At 43.1% G+C, this 20,375-nt stretch overlaps 1 protein-coding gene across 1 annotated transcript; it reads right to left on the minus strand.

Moving 5' to 3' along the window:
• Positions 1 to 6,230: 6,230 nt before the first annotated feature.
• On the minus strand, positions 6,231 to 11,145 carry mat2ab (methionine adenosyltransferase II, alpha b). Its single transcript, XM_020938406.2, has 9 exons — positions 10,930 to 11,145; positions 9,448 to 9,525; positions 9,250 to 9,372; positions 9,071 to 9,183; positions 8,845 to 8,988; positions 8,543 to 8,761; positions 8,283 to 8,465; positions 8,059 to 8,192; positions 6,231 to 7,599 (listed from the first exon to the last, which is right to left on the minus strand). Exons 1-9 carry the CDS (start codon positions 11,021 to 11,023, stop codon positions 7,497 to 7,499), a joined length of 1,191 nt encoding a protein of 396 aa, XP_020794065.1. The 5' UTR covers positions 11,024 to 11,145; the 3' UTR covers positions 6,231 to 7,496.
• Between the last annotated feature and the right edge of the window lie 9,230 nt (positions 11,146 to 20,375).

The following is a 20,375-nucleotide window of genomic DNA, read 5'->3' on the forward strand; positions in this document are numbered from 1 at the left end:
CGCTTCCTCCAGCGCACCTCTAAACCAGGACTAAACCAGATCTAAACCAGGTCTAAACCAGGATTAAAACAGGTTTAACCAGGACTAAACCAGGACTAAAACCACATCTAAACCAGGACTAAAACCAGGTCTAAACCAGGACTAAACTGAACTAAAACCGGGTCTAAATCAGGACTAAACAATATGACACTAACAGTAGGATGGACATAATTGAAGGCAGCACTGATCTCATATAAAAATCATTTCTCTATCAATAATATTTTTAATATGGTTAAGTAAAGTCTGGGCTTTTTATTGTCTTTAAAGAGACAAAACATCTTATGTTAACATTTCCTCATCTTTTCTTCTCTACAGTAAAACAAAAGTCTGTTCATGGAGACTTGGGCTCAGCCAATTTGAAGAGAACAAACAAAAATTTTCAGGATGTGGTTGCTATATTCATGTAGTTTTAAAAAAAACGTGACAATATCAAATAATCCAAAGTATTCAGATTATGTTACTCACTTTAAGTATTTTAATGGATCATGTTATAAACTACATTTTGGAGTATGTAATCTGTAATCTGTAGGGGAATACATTTTAAAAGTCACCTTCCCAACACTGCCTACTTGTACTTAGAGTTGTCAAAAGTATCTGACATCAGATACTAAAACTACTAGATACTCATTTGAGCAGAAAATGACAGACATGAGCCTTTCCTGAATGTGTTTAGAATAATGTTGAGCTGTACAGAACAAGTCTCAGAGCACATAGACTAGTACACACCCATGGACCACTGAAGGATTACACACTTATAAGGCCACGTGGGAATAGAAAAGAAAGTACTACCATTTAATGTTGAAAGTCACATTCTAAATAAAGTGTTTCCTCAGTATTGAAGTCGAGTTGGCAGCACTTGTACTATTGTATTTGCCTTGGTCCCCCTGACAGCTCGTGACCAGACTGCAGCAGTGAAGTAAACAAAAGTACCATGCAGTGACTTGTGGGGCACTGGGGCAGGTTATGCAACACTTCCTGAGATACGTGTGAGTAAGTGCTGACTTTTGGACTACGTCGAACAAAGGCTCCACATGTCCGTCTGTTATTGAGCCTCATTCACCTGTAATCTCCCGGAGTGCACAGTCATCATGACCGGGCCTGACGCAACCGGAGACATTCCTCTGGAGTTCACAACAAACACCACCGACACACGAGGGACGAGTGCGGCGGGGATTGGACTGCTCCAGTGGTCTGAGTGACACACACTTTAAAATCATTAATGTTTCACAGAGTCGGTAACACTTTGATCTACCTATCACTCTTTAACAACGTGTATTATGAAGGTGAAAGGGCATGAGGCAGAGTTTACGTCCATATTCAAGGGCCCAGATTATTCTATTTTCTGATTTCTGCTATAATGACTTTTCCTCATCACAAACATCCATGGAGTTGTGTTTTGTTTCATTCACACATGTTTAACCCTGCAGATTAAGGCGGAGTTCTTCTCTCACACTAAAAACACTCTGTTCTCACTTGTGATGTCATGTCATAATGCAGGAAGTGCTCCACTGTGTTTTTAAACTCCATACACCTTCACTATCATTTAGATCATTTCATTGTCAATCTCTCCTGAACTAAGGGTCAAATGTAAACTTGAAATCTACTGCTGTGCGACTTCACAAAGTGGAACACAGCATTTTGAGCTTTGGAGAGTTACTCAGACGTGTGTGAATGAAACAAAACACTCCAGGTCTGTTTTCTAACATGGCTTAAAACCCACAAGAGACGTTCTGGTTGGAGACGAACAGTAGACATCATGGACTTAAAAAAATTATGACTTCTGTGAGTAGACAGAGGTCATTTCTATGACTGTTACCCAGCAACTGCAAAGGAAACAAGGGCCAAAACATTGAATGTTCACTCACTGAGCTGCAGAGGCTGGGGTTTAGGGAGAGACCACTCAGATCAGAGACATTTTAGGTTTAAACACATTGGATTTCAACATTGAAACTGCAACATAAATGAAAGAGTCATGTGAGACTCATTCTGTTTTCTGATTATATAATTGTCTTGAGAATCAAAAGTCCAAATTATAACAAACATCAACAAACACTGGATATCTTATCCAGTGTTTTTGTAATTAAGAATACATCAGCATTACAGTTGTTCTCAATAAAAGTTCTATTTGAGTCTATTTGACTTGAGCAGGTCTGCCTCATATTTGACTTAGATTTTATAAAACTGACCAGTGTCTGGTCAATTTTATAAAATCTAAGTCAATAATTAGTTTAAAGATCTTGAATTAAGATAAAGAATATTTTTTGACTATACAGTGTGCAGTAACTTTGCAGGTGGAGGGCACATCCATCAGATGTGATTACTTTGCCTAAAAATGTTCCACAGTATGGCATTAAACTTATGTCTATAGAGACAGGCAGGTGACATGAACAGGCCAAGTTACAGGTCAGATTTATGGAGAAAAAATCCTGACAGAGTCAGTGCAAGAGTAAGTATAATGCCATACGGTGCCATGCTCATATTAAAAGTTCAAAGGTGAAGATTCGTACTGACTCCAGCCTTGGACCTGGGACAGTGAGTAGGTCAGTCATACCCCTCATGGCTCCTCCTCGTCCCTGACACTTGCCCTAAATATAGAGGTTAGGTTCAGGCCCACAGCTGCCGCTCTTCAAAAGGGAGAATTACATCAGTATTTCATCTGAGCGTCACTCTCCAGGCACGTGAGGCTCAACACTTTTACAGCAGCTCCTTCTGATAAGGCCAGGCGCCTGATCACTGCACAGCAAAAATACACACCAGCACCAGTGAACAGGACTGAGCTCAAGTCAGACAAGCAATCTTGAAGTTTAAGTTCATTAAAGCTGCACTGTTATGAGGGAGGGTCTGTCACCTGCTTGTCTCCACAGAGATTAGGGCTGTAGTCGAAATTCATGGTCGACTTAAGACATGTGCTGCCGATCAATGAGTCGACTAGAAAGGGGGCGTGGCAAATGCTCTCAACTGTCACACACTGTATCTCTATCTGACCCAAACGACACTCACAAGACTACAGCTGCAGGGGAGTTCACAAAAAACTACTATTTATGCAGAAAAAACGTACTAGGAAATGATTTATTTATATACAGTCCAGCACCATCAACTGATTCATCAACTGAATAACTCATCTGTTACAGTAGGAAATCAAGTTAGCCTTCATGGAGACAAGCAGGGGTGAAACCAGACTCAATTAAAGGTTAGATCTATGGAGGTGAGGTTGCTAAAAATATACGCTGTACGATGTATTATGAGCAATAAATGTTTAATTGAATTGAATTTAACATGCATAATAGATCCATTTAATGCCAAGTAGGGAATACTGCAGTCTAAGCATTAACATCTCCATGGAGACAAGCAGGTACAAGCCATTTAAGGGGTAAAAATGAATTGACAAATATATTAGCTTGAAAACGATTCACCAAAGCAAGTCACATAAACTAACTCAATACGACTAAGGCAAAAGAACATATTTAATTTGTCAACAGGACAAAAGTTTATTTTGGCTGAATACGTTTCCCAGCTCATCCAAACTGCTTCTTCAAGCTGTGAAACGTATTTTATCAAAATCTTTTTTTGCCATGGATTCTACCTGGACAACAGAGGGATTGTACACACATCAGTACAACTAAAGCAGTTAATATTACTCGAGTACTCAAGATCAGTGTCAAAATGATTGATTCAAGTCTTTTACACATGCTGTTTTTCACTGTAAAATCACTGAATCCAGATTCTGAAGATGGTCTTTTAAGTGGCATCCAAATAGTACAGTAGGCTAATGGACGTGCTCTTATGCAGATGGATTTTGATCCTGAGCACTGAGCCAGTGCTGTGGCCTTCTCATGTGTCCGGCAGCTGGCCTGTGCTGTGGTCACATGACCCGGTAAGGTGGATAACGCCTCCACAGTCCCACACTCTCCCAAGTCGACTCTGGTCCCACAAGTCCATTTTCCATTGGTTTTTCCCCATAGACTTTAAATCATGCAGTTATTAAGAGTTCAAAAACATCATGGAGGCCATCCAGCTCATTTTTTTTGGAACTTCTGTGAGAAAAATGTATAGGATAGGTGACCAGATTTTCAAAATAAAAAACTAGGACATCCCTGTGGTGGTTGATAATAATAAAATTGTGAAATGAGTGTGTAATGGAGGAAAATTGTTGTGCACTCGGCACTAATGTGAGTCCGGATAGTCACATTTTCTTTGTGTTTTGGTAATTTTTTAACAACTTTTCTGTATTTTACCTCAACAAATGACAGTTTATGCTTCACACCTGGGACATTTCTTGTATAAAACTGGGACAGGTGACTGGTTTTGTATAAATCTGCTGGGACAGCAGACACAGGCTCAAAACTGGGACTGTCCTGGGTAAATAGAGACATCTGCTCACCCTAGGAAATGTACTTTTGAAACCGGGGGGTGTGGGGGCTTCAGTGTTGCACTCCATAGCAGTAACACGAGCAGCAAGTCAACAATAACACCTAATCAAGTATTGATACCTCTAAATAATATCGTCCTAATATGTACAGCCTTGATACAGTCTAATTATAGGCTCTTGTGAAAACATTGGAGTTTTTAATAGCACATTTTTGTTTCATGTCTCTGCTGTTTTAAAATTCTTGTTTCGTTTCAGCGGTGTGCATGAGGGCTTTGGGCTAAGTTTCTCTTTGGAATGTGGTTCAAATCAAGAACATGAGGTGCAGACAAAGTCTGTGCTGACAACAGGGCTGATAACACTGGAAGTGTAATACAACAGTGCAGGGGCCACTATAAGTCCTCATCCCTCTGTACCGCCTGAGACAACACACGTTTAAGTTAAGATTGTGTTCAGAGTAAAGGTCCTATATTACATAAACTTGTAAGTCATGTTGTTATCAGGGTGAGCAGACATCCCCATTTCCCCGGGACAGTCCCAGGGTTGAGTCTGTGTCCCATGTCCCAGTAGATTTATACAAAAACAGTGTTTTGTCCCAGTTTTATACAAGAACTGTCCCTGGTGTCCCCATTTTTGACCATTCTGATCCCTGCCAACAGTTAAGAGAGACATATATTGTGATTTGTTTCCATAAAATACAGAAAAGCTGCTTAAAAATTACAAAAACACAAAGAAAATGTGACTATACTGACTCATGTTGGTCATGAATGGGCCGAGTGCAAAACAGTTTTCCTTAATTACATTTCACAATTTTATTATTCCCAATCACTCCAAACAGATTATATTCCAGTTTTATCAAAATCATGCCTAGAGTTAGTTTTGTTTCATGCACACAGTAACAGTAATTTGCCTGTGTACATGTCCAAAGCTGACATTGCTCCTTTCCTTGTGATGTCAGGACATTTGAGTTAACAGCTGCCCTTTATCTTTTGTTCAATAAAGATTTGAATTATTGCTGCCCTGGAATTCCCAGTTAATTTGATAAAGGTGTATGGAGATTAAAAACCACAGTGGAGCACTTCCTGTATTACATGACATCACAAGGTGGAACAGAGTTTGCAGGTGAGAAGAACACAGCCTAAACATGCAGGGTTTGTGTGAAACAATGAAACAAAACAAACTCCAGGTCTGTGTGTGACAAAGAAACATAACGGATCAGAAAATGACACAATCATTAAGCCCTTTAATCTTGAATCGTTTGGACTTTTTCAGGACTTACTGAAACATTGGGCCTTTTTGCCTGGTAGTAAAATAACTTTAATTAAAAAGTGCCTCACAAAGTCAAATAAGTGTTGGTAAAATCCACTCAAGAGGAATGTAGTGATTTTAAAGTGCCAATAACAGAGATGTTAAAGAAAACCAGTGTGACCCATTACCATTGTGCTCATGCTGTTTGCTGAATGCATTTTTATAGGATTATTATTATAAGGTATATAAACACCACGGTAACTTCCATGCTTTGTCGTCACATGTAACTCATTAGATTGGCCAACAGTTCCTAAACTACTACAATATGCAGGTTGACTTTCTAATCTCATTGTAAGATTTATAGTTTTACCCTCAGAGTAAAAGTACTACCTGACTCTTCAGCTTAGTGCTGGTTTACACACATACTGCACAGTCATCAGGATGTAGTGGAAATTTATGGGAACATTTTACCACGAGTTGTAACAGGTCATGGTGAGCAAGTGTGAATGGAACCCGATTGAACCCGTTTGCTCATTTGTAGCCTTACATCACAGGTGAAAGAATGACAGACACGGGGTTGGATGAGTGGTTGTTTATTCTTACAGAGCATCGTACACATGGACACTACAGTGCGGGTGTTCTGAGAGGGGGAGGAGGGGGCGGAGGAAAGCAAAAGCAGAGGAATAGAAAAGGCACTCAAGCTTACGTGAGCCAGCGGTGGGAGAGCACTGGACCACTGAGGGATGGTCTGTAAACAAGGCTGGTTTCTCTGTACAACACCAGCCACATGTCTCCATCCCCAGTGTCCAGCCAAGAGCCAATTATACACATTGCACCAACATTTTCAATGGGATTTCAAACACCAAGAACCTCATAAATAGAATGTGCAGGTAAAAAAATTAAAGTTGACACTTGTGTCATGAGGCGAACCGAAGCTTTTCTGTAGCACACTCTGGAGCCTCACGTCACACTCTAAAAAGTCACGAGTCCATACCAGTGGAAAGCTGCCTTCTGAAACGGCTTCTCTGTATCACGCCGCCCTTCAGAGAACAAATAAATAGTGGAGGTTTGAGGACGAGCCCATAGAGGGCAAGGCAAAGACACCCCAGCTCCAGAGCTGAGCAGCAGGTTTCTCTGTAGCTACACCTGCCAACAGCGCATGGAGCCAGGGACATGCCAACATTTCATGTGCAAAAAAGGACGCATCTAAAAATTTCATTTCAATGCATAATGATCCAATTTGTCTTGAATTCAAGTATCACCAGTCCCAGTGCAGACCAGAGCAGACAGCAGCTTCTGACTTTTCTGTATTACGTCAGAAAACTGCTCCGGTCTGTGCGTGGGGAGTCTGAGGAGCTGCTCGTTCAGAGCTTGTAGGACTTGGCTTTTCCTGTAGCCTGCAATGCATAGCATTTGAGTGAAAACAGCAACAACTCGAATTTTAATTGTGCCATTCTAGCATCCTCCACAAAGACAAAGAGGGAATAAAGCAAAAAGACAGGAACACTGGGTCTAACAGCAGAGGAATGTTTGAGAGGACCGCCTGACACTGCCACACCAGCACCAGTAGCACCATGACCTTAGAAGGCTTGAGACATGTCCACCACCACAGGACAAAAGACTAACCATTGATTACCACTGAGTACAGAGGAATGCCAAGGGACCTGAAAGCTTTAGCTACAAGACTGAACATGTGGGACCCACAGATGTGCCATCAGTAACAGGACAGTGAGGAGTGAGGAGGGAATCAGTGAGGGCATGATGCAAAGGCATTTCTCCCCGGGAGACTTGAGGCTTCTCTGTAGTATACACCAACAAGCCTGGGGGGAAAAGCTTAACACGTTTAGTATTTGAGCTTTTTGGGCACCTCCCATGGGAAACAATCTCGGCCAAAGTGGCCGTAGGCTGCAGTCCCCTGATACATGGGCATCTTCAGATCCAGCTCCCTGGAATACATAATCAGGAGATTTAGCAGCAGTCACAGCCACACTACAGGCCAGTTATACCAGCACTTTAATACTGAGAGATGTTAAACAGGCTACATGTGCGCAGTACCCACCCTGTTAGACCTGCGGCTCAGGTCAAGCATGCACCAGGACACTTACCACATCCCTGAGGCCATGTCTGTGACTGGAACAAAGCCACTTATCTGCTGTATTTAAAATAACATGGATTTTGCAGTACTACTAGACAGCAACGTAACTTAAACTCCCCTACACCTCCAAAACGGTGTTAAACTCATAAACAAAGATTAATGAGCCGCCTGGCGTGCACACAGCTGCCGTCAGCAGTCCTATTTAAGGCCTACACACTCCTACAGTGAGGCAGCTCCAATTGCAGCATTCAAACTGACTGTACTACAGTTCCAGGAGAACTCTTCTAGAGCTCGTTCCTCTAGTGGTTACCTGACAATGACTCCTGGGCGCAGATCAAAGTTCCTCTTCACAATGTCCAGCAGCTCACGCTCACTCTTGTTGGACGTCCCGTAGTGGAAGATTGAAATGGACAAAGGATGGGCCACTCCAATGGCATAGGACACCTAGAACCACACATGTGTTACTGAAGGTCCAGATGGGTTCTAAATGAAGCTCTTGTTCAGAAGGAAACATTCCAGTATGAAAGTTCTCACCTGGACCAGGACTCTCCGGCAGAGGTTTGCCTTCACCAGAGACTTGGCCACCCAGCGGGCAGCATACGCGGCTGAGCGGTCCACTTTTGTGTAGTCCTTACCAGAGAAGGCCCCGCCCCCATGAGCGCCCCAGCCTCCATAAGTGTCCACAATGATCTTTCGGCCAGTCAGTCCTGCGTCACCCTAGAATAACAGGACATAGAAAAGAGTAAGTCTCATATACATAGTGCATTGTGAAGAGGTGTTGTACAGTGTGCTACCTGAGGGCCCCCGATGACGAAACGCCCACTGGGCTGCAGATGGTAGATGGTGTCATCATCCAGGTAGATGCAGGGGACCACAGCTTTGATCACCTTCTCCTTTAGGGCATCCCTCATCTCCTCCAGGCAGATATCCTCATCATGTTGGACAGAGATCACAATGGTGTGGACACGCACAGGCAGCATGGCCCCCCGGTCCTGCCGGTACTGTACGGTCACCTGTACAAGCACAGTCACATGTACTTAGCCTGTGTTCTAAAGTCTAAAAAGGTCCTTTAACATATGTAGAACCCATGCTGTACCTGGGTCTTGGAGTCCGGTCGGAGCCAGGGCAGAGTCCCGTTGCGTCGCAGCTCGGCCATTTTGGAGTTGAGTTTGTGTGCAAGCACAATGGTGAGAGGCATGCACTCCTCGGTCTCGTCAGTGGCGTAGCCAAACATCAAGCCCTGCCAAAGGACAAGCATCAAAGACCATTTATTACAAGCCGGATAGTCAAGGCCCACATGTTCCCTGGAGCCCTTATCTGACCTGGTCCCCTGCTCCAATGTCTTCCTCGTTGCGGTCAATATGGACTCCCTGAGCGATATCAGGCGACTGCTGCTCCAAGGCCACCAAAACATTGCAGGTCTTATAGTCAAAACCTACAACAACAGAGCGGTCACGTGTGCTCCATCACTGAAGACTCAACAAGCTCATTGCAGTATTACCTTTGGAAGAGTCATCGTATCCGATTTGGCGAATGGTGTCACGGACTATTTTCTGGTAGTCCACCACAGCGCGGGAAGTCACCTCTCCAGCCAGAAGGATCATCCCGGTCTTGGCAACAGTCTCTGAAGCACACAAAAGCACACATGTCATTCAAACTGTAAGTCTTCAGACTCATGTGAAAACAGACTGGGACCTACCGCAGGCTACTTTGGCATCAGGGTCCTGCTTCAGGTGAGCATCCAGAACAGCGTCACTGATCTGGTCACAGATCTTGTCTGAAAATAAAACACAACATTCATCAAGTCATTACTGAAAACCATCCAGAGCACAGTAGAAATGTTGAGTTTATTATTTAACAACATTAACGCTGAAGTGTATACACAATTAGTTTGTAGGGTTTGGCTGGCCTCTTGTGCATATTTAGTCACACCACTTTGGACAAATTATTCATCCTTGCCCATCTTGCTTTCTTTGTGTTGTTACTAGCCATGTGCAGAGGTGGGTAACGAGGACACAATTCTGCTTAAGTGTTGCATTACTTCAAAAAGAATATTATTCAAGAGTAATTGCCCCATCACATCCAAATTATATTTTTATTTGCAATAAATACAACTTTAAGTACAAGAAACATTGTATGCACAAAATCTGATTTTTACAAGCTAGACCCCCCAAAAAATGTTAATCATATCTTAAGGATCGGTGCAAGAAACTAATCTTTGAATTATTTCATACGGTCAGTGTGAAGCTTTGGTCACTTGTACACTTATTCATATATACTTACTCATAGTGGGTCGAGGAACTGCAAATTTTACTCAAGAGCACTGTTACACCATTAAATGTATTACAGGTATGGCTGACAAGTACGGTTTTATTTTAAAAGTTAGTAAATGTAACCGTAAATGTAACCAAATACTTCCCACGTGCACTTCTACAGTATTACTCATACCGACTGCGTTACTCATAGGTATTTTTAGAGTACTGGCTCGTCCCTCATTGGTTTTTAGAAGGCAGCACTTCCACCAGTGACAGCCCTAATCTCCCCGCAGCTGTGAAAGTCCACCAACTCCGTCCGAGTGTCCTCCGTGTGCGGCACAAAGAGCACTGGTGCAGGGGGAGAGCGCTCCAGGGCGCCCCGGCGGGACACCCGGCGGGAGTGTCGCAGACTCTTAGAGCCGCCATTGCATCATGCGCACGTGGGGCTGGAATGAGCGCGCGCATCGCACCGGGACCGGAAGGCAGCGGGCGCGTGAAGGCTCCGAACCAGCTCCAAACGCACCAATGTCCCACAGTTTGGATGCTACGGCTAAAATAACGCTACAGTACCTTTCTAAATACGTTTACAAGTCAAACGCCGGTGTCTAGACCATCCCAGGGCGGTGTTTTAAGAGTTCGGGCCGCGTATTACGGGTTTGTCATGGAGCCCACCATGCGTAAAACGTGTAGAGCTAATGGATTCTCCAAGACACGCGGATTACTGCGGTCATCCAAATAGGCTAGCGCGTGTTAGCAGCTAGCGCCTCACACAAGCCCCCCCGGCCTCACTCATCACCAACATTCAGCAGATCCAGACGGGCTTTGGAAACACAACAGACGTGGGTTCTTCTTTAGTTTTATTACACGCGACAGCAAGGCGGAATCAAAGGAGTGAACGCCTTTCTGAGAGGCGCGGCGGCTCTTACCGGGGTGCCCTTCTCCCACGGACTCGGAGGTGAATAAAAAGCAGTCCTCGTCGATGAGCGCGTTGTGGTAGCCGTTCATCTGTCCGTTCATCATGGCTGCGGTGCTGTGGTATACTCAAGTGTGCTATTCAAAGGGAGGATTGTAATAGTCGCGGTGTGGCCAGAGCTCGGGCCGGTCCTCTCTGCTCGCTGTGATCCTGTGTGCGGAGTCTCATGGCGCAGAGAGCGTATTTATCCAGGAAGGAGAGCTACGTGCTGACGTCACGGGGAGGAGGCGGGCCGTCACAGTGTGTACAGAAGGGGTGGGCACGCGGATGCTGTCGGCTTTATGATGGATAGTATGTAATGGTCAGCACAACGCACACGGCGCCACCCGCTCCAAAGCCCGGAGGGGCTGCGGCGCACGGTGGATCTGTGCGCACGGGTCAGGGTGCCCAATGCCCATTGTGCCCGTGAGGGACACGTGCTGTTTGTTTACATGAACCCTGTGATGAGAGTTTGCATCATACTCTGTCTATCATCACCTGATCTGGTGCAGTTCCTGCAAATGACTGCTTAATTTTGGAACAAGATTTGTGTTTGATTGTGGTTGTGGTTGTGGCGTAGTGCACATACAGAGCTAATGCCCTCTTTATCACCATAATGGATGTGGTCTACTGATTTGAGTGTTTGCTTCAATTCTAGTGTTGCCATCCATGTGGACAGTGACCCTGTTCTCTCCAGTGGATGATGTTTAGCTGTAGCAGCCTCGGTCTTACAGACCTTATAAGGCTGCTGCTTCGGACTATGTGAAAAGTGCCTTTTTGAGCATCACCCTACGGTCTGGTCTTATTGACCAGAAAAAATTATGAGAAAAACTCTAAACACATAAGTGTTATTTTGCATGTTGTGCTTGAGCAGATCCTCACTCAGTAAAACGTGGCAGAACAGGTCTGTCAGATGTCCCGGATTTCAACACCAGCTGCCTAAAGGCCTATGTCCTCACCCCTTAGTGTATGACAGAGGTAGCTAGAGAAAAGGTACATGAATAATACTAGATGATAATATCATTAATGACAGTGTCCCTTTTTCATCCCAATTCAAAATTAAATTTGATTTGTCTAAAAGAAACAGATGACCTATAGCACATGTTCTTCTTCCATCTCAATCAAAATGACATGATTTGTTTTGTGAGATAAAATCTTGTTGTAGAGACATTAAAATGGCATAAAAAGCTGCTCCAGGCCTCACAGCACCATTAGGACCTTATCAGCTGTGCACCTGTGCTCTGCTGCTGTCCTGCGGTCACTCCTCGGGTCACACAGGTGCTCACACCGACAGTACACTCACTGTCCAGATGTAGAGCTGATAGGCTGGACTTTTAGAGCCCTGCTTTAATCTCACAGATGGAACAAAGGGAGGTAATTCTGGTCTTGTACATAGTGTCCCTGCCCCAGGAGAGAGAGGCGCGACGAAGGGGACCAGTTTCTGTGGTACTTTTCTTTAAAAGTAGGTTTATATTCTCCTATAACTGGTTCTACAATCACAATGCTTGTGTTAAAGCAAATGTTCTGTAAGGACATATTGTTACAGCTTGGGGTCAAAGTAAGTCAGTTGTGTACTGTCTGAATCTAATTATAAAGGGTTTTTAGTCCAATAATCGGAAAGTGTGCATTTGCAGCAAAACCAATCTGATCAGAGAGAGTCTTTTAGGTTTATAACAAACAAGTTTTTGATCCTTTGAATATTGTTTATATATGTCGCCATCGTGAAAGGTGGAAGCAGGTGAGGCTGACCGACAGGGTCCCCTGATTGGCCAATCCCCTGTCAGATGGATTCAGTGGAATACCAAACAACAAGAAATGAAAGAGGGAACCTGGCCCCTGGAGGAAGATCTGCTGGAGCCACAGGTTTGATGACGTTGACTGGTCAAATCAAAAGAAGGGCCTCTCCAACTGGAGGCCCTCGTGTTTGGAACGTGGAATATCAGGACAATGTAGGGAAAGAGTGGGAAGAGTTTAAAGCAGACCTATTATGTAAAAAGGATTAGTACTCTGAGTGATTTGTGCATGTTGAGCAATCTTCAATCTGTTATTTTCAAGATGCCATTTTGGCAATTAGTCACTGTTTTCACCGTCACTGTACGTCATGTACACGCCCTCTGCTTACTTTGTCTTCCATTTTTCTTCTGTAACACATGTAGTTTTCTGCAACGTCATTTTGGTACAAATGAAAAAAACATCAACCACTTGCTAGCGTGATCTACACCTGTCCTTATGAGCCGACTCTTTTTTGTGATGGGGTTTATGGCGACATGCAGTTCCCAGTTGGAGCTCTGCAGACTTGTTTCTTTTATTAAGTCATTGTAGATGAATATTACAAATTATAACATAATGACCCACAGGTGTCAGATACTAGAGCAGACACCAGCACAAAGTCTCAGTACAGCACAGAAGTCCAGAGCCTTAATGAAACAGACTGGACTGGATCAGGAGAAACAAAACAAACATCTGGTCAAATCATACTCTGGTTAAAACAAGTAAGCTACAGTAATCCTCTGTTAGCATAACCCTTTGTTGCTCAAATCCAAATAAAGCCTCCATATATCTTGTACTATTTGCTCAGTCATTTCATTCTGCAAACAGAAATGACTCTCATATATTTTCAGCTGCTTGAGATGACGGCCTGTAAGATGATCTGTGTGAACGTGGACTGAGTCTCACCTGAATCAGAGCAGAGTGATGTGTCATTGTGATAGTGCAGAGTGCCACTGTTGGCACAGGCCTACACAAAGGGCCTACACAAAGGGCCGGTATAATGTGCCTACTAGACAATGGCCCTACATGATGCAAGACGGCCATGTTATTACTCATGCTGCCTGCAGGGTGCTGAGTACAGATTTGAGCTCAAATAATGTGTACTTTTATCATCATATATTTGCATAGATTTATCATGTTAAATGTGCTCATATCACTTTATCACTTTGTGATTTGAGTGAGCTGGGTTGAAGTGAACTGAATGAAATTTTGAGAAAATTTGATGTCACATCTGGTGCTTCTGCCCATTACTTTACAGCCGTCACATGGGTGTTTGAGGAGCAGGAGACACTCACCTGACCGTTCTTCATAAACATTTAACACATAACTGACCTGTTATCACCTGTGAGCTCTCTCCCACCCAGCCCCACTACTATAGGCTAAAGAACAGATAACAACAGTGTTGTGTGCTATACAGTTATAGATAAATCAAGTTCAAGTCAAAGTGTGTCCAAGTAAGTAAGTCTTTATTTATATAGCACTTTTCACAGACATATGTCACAAAGACACTTTGACAGGGCATTATAGATTCATTATTCTTTCTCTCCACACCCAGTGATGGTAAGCTACTATTGCAGCCACAGCTGCCCTGGGGCAGACTGACGGAAGTGCAGGGAGAATTCTCTTTTAGGGAGAATTCTGTGTCTTATCTTCATCGGGACTGTGTGAACTATTCACTTGAAGATAAGAAGAGGATTTGATTTCAGCTGGACTGAGTTCATCTGGCTGTGGTGTAAATATACAGCTCGTATTCAGATTCACACTGACTAGTGGCTAGTTCCTTTTGCCTAATCCTCCACACGGGAGAGGGGGGGGACACCACAGCTCATCTGAGCCAGAGTAACGACACACAGATCGGCCACCAGGGCCCAGTTAGACAGGTGCGTCGGTGGATCAAGTTGCACTGCTGCAATTGCGTTTGGCAGTTTTGATGTGCGTTGTGCTCTGATTATGATAAGCAAACAGTGCAAGCGTAGGACAGGTGATTTGTAGACATTCATGATGTAGTTCAACCAGTAGTGACCAAAATGCAGCCTGTACATGAAGCTACAGCTCTAGCTAACGATGCTGTCAGCACTAAAACAGTGTGATACGTCTTAGTGACCTGTATGTGTTAAATGCAGGTGAATGGGGAAATGATGAGAATAAACATCTCAAACTTCAGTAGCCGGACATCCACTCATACATGATCCATACACCTGTCCCCGCCCCCGGGAGAGTCTGAAATCTGTTGAAATCCTAAAAGACACTGACCTGATACAGACAGGACAGAGGCTCTTTCTGCAGGAGACATGCGCAGGATGTAGAGCGGGAAGTGGTGTAGTCCCCCCCAACCCAACAGGTCAGATCCTCCAGGTGAGACAGTCCTGTCCAAGACTAGCTCAAGATCTGGAGATGGGTCCTGACAGGTTGGCTCAGAGGCCTTGAAGGATGGCTCGAAGCAAAGGACATGATAAAGCGTACCTTATTCTTAAAAACATGCACTCTTACTGTGATGCCTCTCCACACTTAATGCCATACTGTGGAACATTTTAGGCTGAGCAAGAAAGAACATCTCCGTGGAGACAAACAGACGGCAGACCCTCCATCTGCAAGAACTCTACTCAACTATTTCAAACTTACTGCGAAAATACTACACCATTACTGACATCTTTTTGAAGCAACTGTTGCAACTGAAAAATGTCAAGGAAATATATATTTTTAAACATATACATAAGACCACCAGGTCATGGTCCAATTAGACAGTGAGAAAAAGCTGCACATTTACTCCCAAACTGCTTTGAATGAATGACAACGTTTGGATGAGTGGATCTTGGTCAGATCATGGTTCTCCGTGTGAGCCGCTCCCATACAAAACCTTCTGCCCACTGATCATTTGGCCCGTCCAAAAGTGAGCCACAGGAGATGTTTTTAAGGAATAAATATCAAAACTTTCTGTTTGTAGAAGCAGCCTGTTAATATCCCCTCCTCTTCTTGGAAGCTTCACCTGCCCTGTTCCAGTAGATTTAAGAGAGAAGATGGAGCCGTGCTTCTTTAAAATGGGCAACTACAGGGTTTCTTGTCCAATTAAACTGTTTGTTAATTGTTTTTCCACCAGTTTTAGTCAATTAGCCATGGACAGTTATGATTTGTTTTGACTTTAAATGTGTTTTTGGTCAATTTGGGATCATTAGTTCACATTTTCTAACTTAAGATAATGTCTGCTTGAGGAAAAAAATCCTTCATAAACTACATAAACTACACCTTTGTTTCCAATGAGTCATTGATGGGCTGGAGCGCCCTCTGCTGTCAGCAACAGGAAAGAAAGTTCTTATCCATGCTAATAGCCACGCTGTTCTGATAGAGCCATGTGTTTGTTGTGAACATGATTTGACCACAGACTGAGTATGGCTCTGGCTTATGGACTTAAAAAGTGTATGGGAGAAATCTGTAGCTTTACCTGTGATGCAACAAAACTGGTAAAATCCAAACAGAGTATGTCTGAGTGGTCAGATAAGGTGACTCTGGATTAATCAAACAAGTGTGAATGAAACAAAACCCAGCTTCAGGTAGCGTGTGTTTGTTTTGTGTGGAGACAACAGTGAAACATGATGAAAAGTTTTGCATAATATGATCTAACAGTCAAACATGATCCTAGGAAAAGTTGCTTAATAAAAACACATGATGGGACAGTTCAAATACAAATGTTTTATTCCGAACAGCAGACAGTGGTTTGTTTCCAGAGAATTCCACAGTAGAACACAGCAGTAGTAGTACACTCAGACAGAACAACATCAGAACCAAACATTAGAATCTGTTAAATAGCACTCTTCCACTGGCCAGCAGAATCCAGACTTCAAATAAAAAAATAAATACATAGTTTAAAATCCTCTTTGCGGCATAGATTGTCTCTTGTTTTGTCATATATATTATATATATTCTGTATATATCGAATACTTTCCTTTACATAGATAATCTTCTATTCACCACATACAGTCACATTCTGAGGACACAGCATTTGGAATATTCATGAGACTTATGGTTTTCTTATGGTGCATGTCTACAATGTACTAGGACCTATAGCACCCCTACAGGACAGAACACGCATGTACAGGAGGAGCGGGCGTCCGGGACACTGGAAAAAACACATTTCACAACATTTTACTGTTTTTAAAAATTTCCAAAACAAAATATTCCCCAAATATTTAGAATTTAAGTCCCAATATCACAATGACTTTCTGTAAATCTAAAAGTTCCAAATCCATTTTTTCCTCTTTCTCATTAAAGGACGTGTATGTAGCCTGCACTTTCACACTTTTTAAAAACATGCGACAATCACAACTGAACCTGTGTTGCCAGAACCTGTTTGTCTCATTCTCAGTTTATGTTCAGGCCTCAAGTGAAGCTCAGAACATCCAGAATTCCCTCTCTGGCTGCACTAGCACTGACTCATGATGGCTGCAGGTGCTGGGGTTTTAGGTAGTGACCATTCAGAGCAGAATAAATCAGCATTACAACTGTCTGCAGTAAAAGCAATATTTGATTTGAACAGGTTTATCTCATCGTACATACAGTTCCTTTAAAGATGCACCTTGTTACTTTGTCTCTGAGAATATTTTCCTCCAAATCGCCCCATTATTCCTGAGAAAACTCGATCAACATCTGCTTCCATCTTAAAACCACATCTATTTTTCAGTGACCCAAATCCACTTTAACAGACATTATTACAAACATATGTGGACTTTTTATCTTTTCATGTAGAATCCTCAAATACGCAGATCACGATGACGGGGTTGTGAAATATGATGTCTATGAAATCGTCGTTAGCGCTACCACAGAGACCACACCACGCATGTCTATCTGCACCAGAGATCTAAGTCACAGCCACAGACTCGACTAAACCTAAAACAGCACTTTGTACAGTACTGGAATGTCCCAATGTCCAGAGAACCAGAGGACTACACCCACGCACCGCCCGCCCGCCCAGTCCAGTCCAGTCCAGTCCAGTCCGAGTCACCAGTGTGAGTCCTCTTGAAGTCCTCATTGTGGAGTGTGAGTCACAGAGGGTTAGTGTAGTCCAGTTTAAGTCCACGTTGTAGTCCCTAAGGAGGTATATTGTGCCGTCTTGACCACATTAGAAGTTACAGTTCATGGTCCTTTGACGAGACTTTTCTTATTGGCGCTGTAGCAGAATTTTACAGTTTCAAAAAAAAAGCGAGTTCTTTTTAAACAGTTTGGTCCAAATCCAAAAACGTTCTTCTTGGGTTCTTTTTAAACACTCATCTTGCTGACATGTTTGGGCTCCTGATCCATTCAAATCAGGAGACGGAGCACGGACACCATCAGCTTAGACGATGGAGCGTTCGTCCTGTCGCACGCCCGAGACCCCTTCCTCCTGAGACCAGGGAACGATGGGAGGCGTGGTCAGTCTGAGCGAACCACCAGGTCCATCAGGCTGATCACGCCTACGGGAAGTGATAACAGCTGATATACGACACGTCACCACCAACACCGGGGACAGTATTATTGTCTCTGCTTTCTATACACGCTTACCAGAAGACGTTTGGAAACATGCGGATGACAAATTCTGGTGTAGTGGCTTATTGACCAACCTTATAGCTGCTCAGGAAGATCAGAGTGGGTCCTGGGGTCGTAGTTTGTGAAGGCTATTGCAAACTAATACGCTGGGATCCAGAATGCATTTTGTGTATTTATTATCAGACATACAGCTATCCCAACGCAGCGAAGATGGATAGAACCAGTTGGAAAATAAAGGATGAGTATAGAGAAAGAGTGGCAGTCAACAAAAATTACGGCTACCCACTGCGTAACAGGTAAGTGCACACTTATAAACCCTTCCACATGCACACATGGACGAACACATGGACGCGCACCTGCCCGCCTGAGCCCCGCCCCCTCTGCACCAGAGCATTGCACCCACACCCTCAACCACACTACCGTGCACCAGTCCTGTCTCCTACACCGGGCAAAACTGTGGATGCAGCAGCAACAGCGTCTTCACAACCTGACAAAGCTTCAGCGTGTAACTTTTGATCTGCCGAACGTAACGGAACGCTGCAATGACATCTTTTTGTGTGTGTGTAAATTAAGGCAATATACACATGCACATACAAACAAAACCACTCACCCATCACACTGTTGGGTTTCCTTTAAAGTCCGGTGCGGTTTATTTGTGAAAAAAGTTCGAAATATAATTATAATCCAGAGTGCCTAATAGTGCAGAAAATACGGTACAATGACACCTTTCTTTCCAGATTTTACTACCAGAGTCACTACAGCCAACAGAGCCCAAAGAAGTCGTCATCCGCATGTTTCCAAACATCTTCTGGTTTTGTGACGTCGAGCCCGTTTTGAAGATGACTCAAAACAGCAGCCCAAACCTGTCAACAAGGTACAAGCTCCTACTGTATTGTCTTTAAAAAGAACCCAAGAAGTTCAATGTTCCTGCCAAAGTTCTTCCTCACTCAACCTCGTGCTTTCCGAGCGTCCTAATTATTCACCGTGATGAGTTTTGTCAGTGCTGTTCACAACTTCAGAGTTCAGGTAAACTTAACAACTAGCATGCTAACACGCACTTCCTGATTACCAAACAATAAGACGAGACAAATTTAGCTCAAATACAAGGCCACTGTTTTCACTTTTGTACTTCCTCTTCTATTCTACAAGTGGCAAAAAGTTGATGTCGATAATATGAAACGATTTGAACATTTGTTTCTTGCAGAGCTCCTTTCGTTTACATTAACTTAAAATCATAGATCGGATTATAGTTGTATGAGTCATTTCTTGGACCACTACTGTGGACTTTTACTTGAGTAATTCTATTTTGAAGTAGTGTTGTCATGATATTAAAATGACAACAGTTTAATAGTCTTACTTGAGCACAATTTTTAGCTGCTTTACTCACTTCTGATTTTGGTCCAGTATCATTAACAGTATGGGTGAACCCTCTGCGTGATATTTGAACTGTTTGAACCCAGCAGTGTCCTCTGTGAACTGCCAAAGTCCAAGGTCCAAGTGTGAGTCTGAGCTTTGAAAAGTTCTCATAAACTCATCACGGTGAATAACTAGGATGTTCAGAATGCAGAAGGTAAGTGAGGAGGAACTTTGGACCACTGCAAACTGTTTTAAACAAACTAGTTCTGTTTTTCTTGTTTTAAAGATGCAAAAATCAGATACAGCACTTTTAAAAGTATTCGGTTTGAATTATTATTTCTTTTTCCTATTAGTTCAGCATTTCCAAACAGTTTTCATTGCTCTATTGAGTAACTGTGTGACAAATACATTTCCTAAGTTTGCTGAACGACATATCGGTCTTTTTTTTCAAAAGGGTCACTATGTAACTTTTCTCCAGTGATACATTATTACTATGAGCTGGCTCACTTCTCTTCTTCACTTCTCTTCTTCTTCTGATCTGTAACTTGGCCTGCTGCTTTAAAAGGCTCATATTATTATTATGACACTATTCTCAGACCTCTGTTCTAATGTCGTTTAATCATCACAGACAGACCTGGAGTTGTGTTTTCTCTCATTCACACATGTTTAACACACAAACCGTGAGTTCTTCTCAAAAAACAGTAAACACTGTGTTCCACTTTGTGATGTCATGTAGTAATACAGACTCCACTGTGCTTTTAAACTTCATACACCTTC

Source organism: Boleophthalmus pectinirostris, unplaced genomic scaffold (genome assembly GCF_026225935.1).
Source record: "Boleophthalmus pectinirostris isolate CB_2022bp ecotype Guang Dong unplaced genomic scaffold, ASM2622593v1 HiC_scaffold_4, whole genome shotgun sequence".
Taxonomy (NCBI): Eukaryota; Metazoa; Chordata; class Actinopteri; order Gobiiformes; family Gobiidae; genus Boleophthalmus; species Boleophthalmus pectinirostris.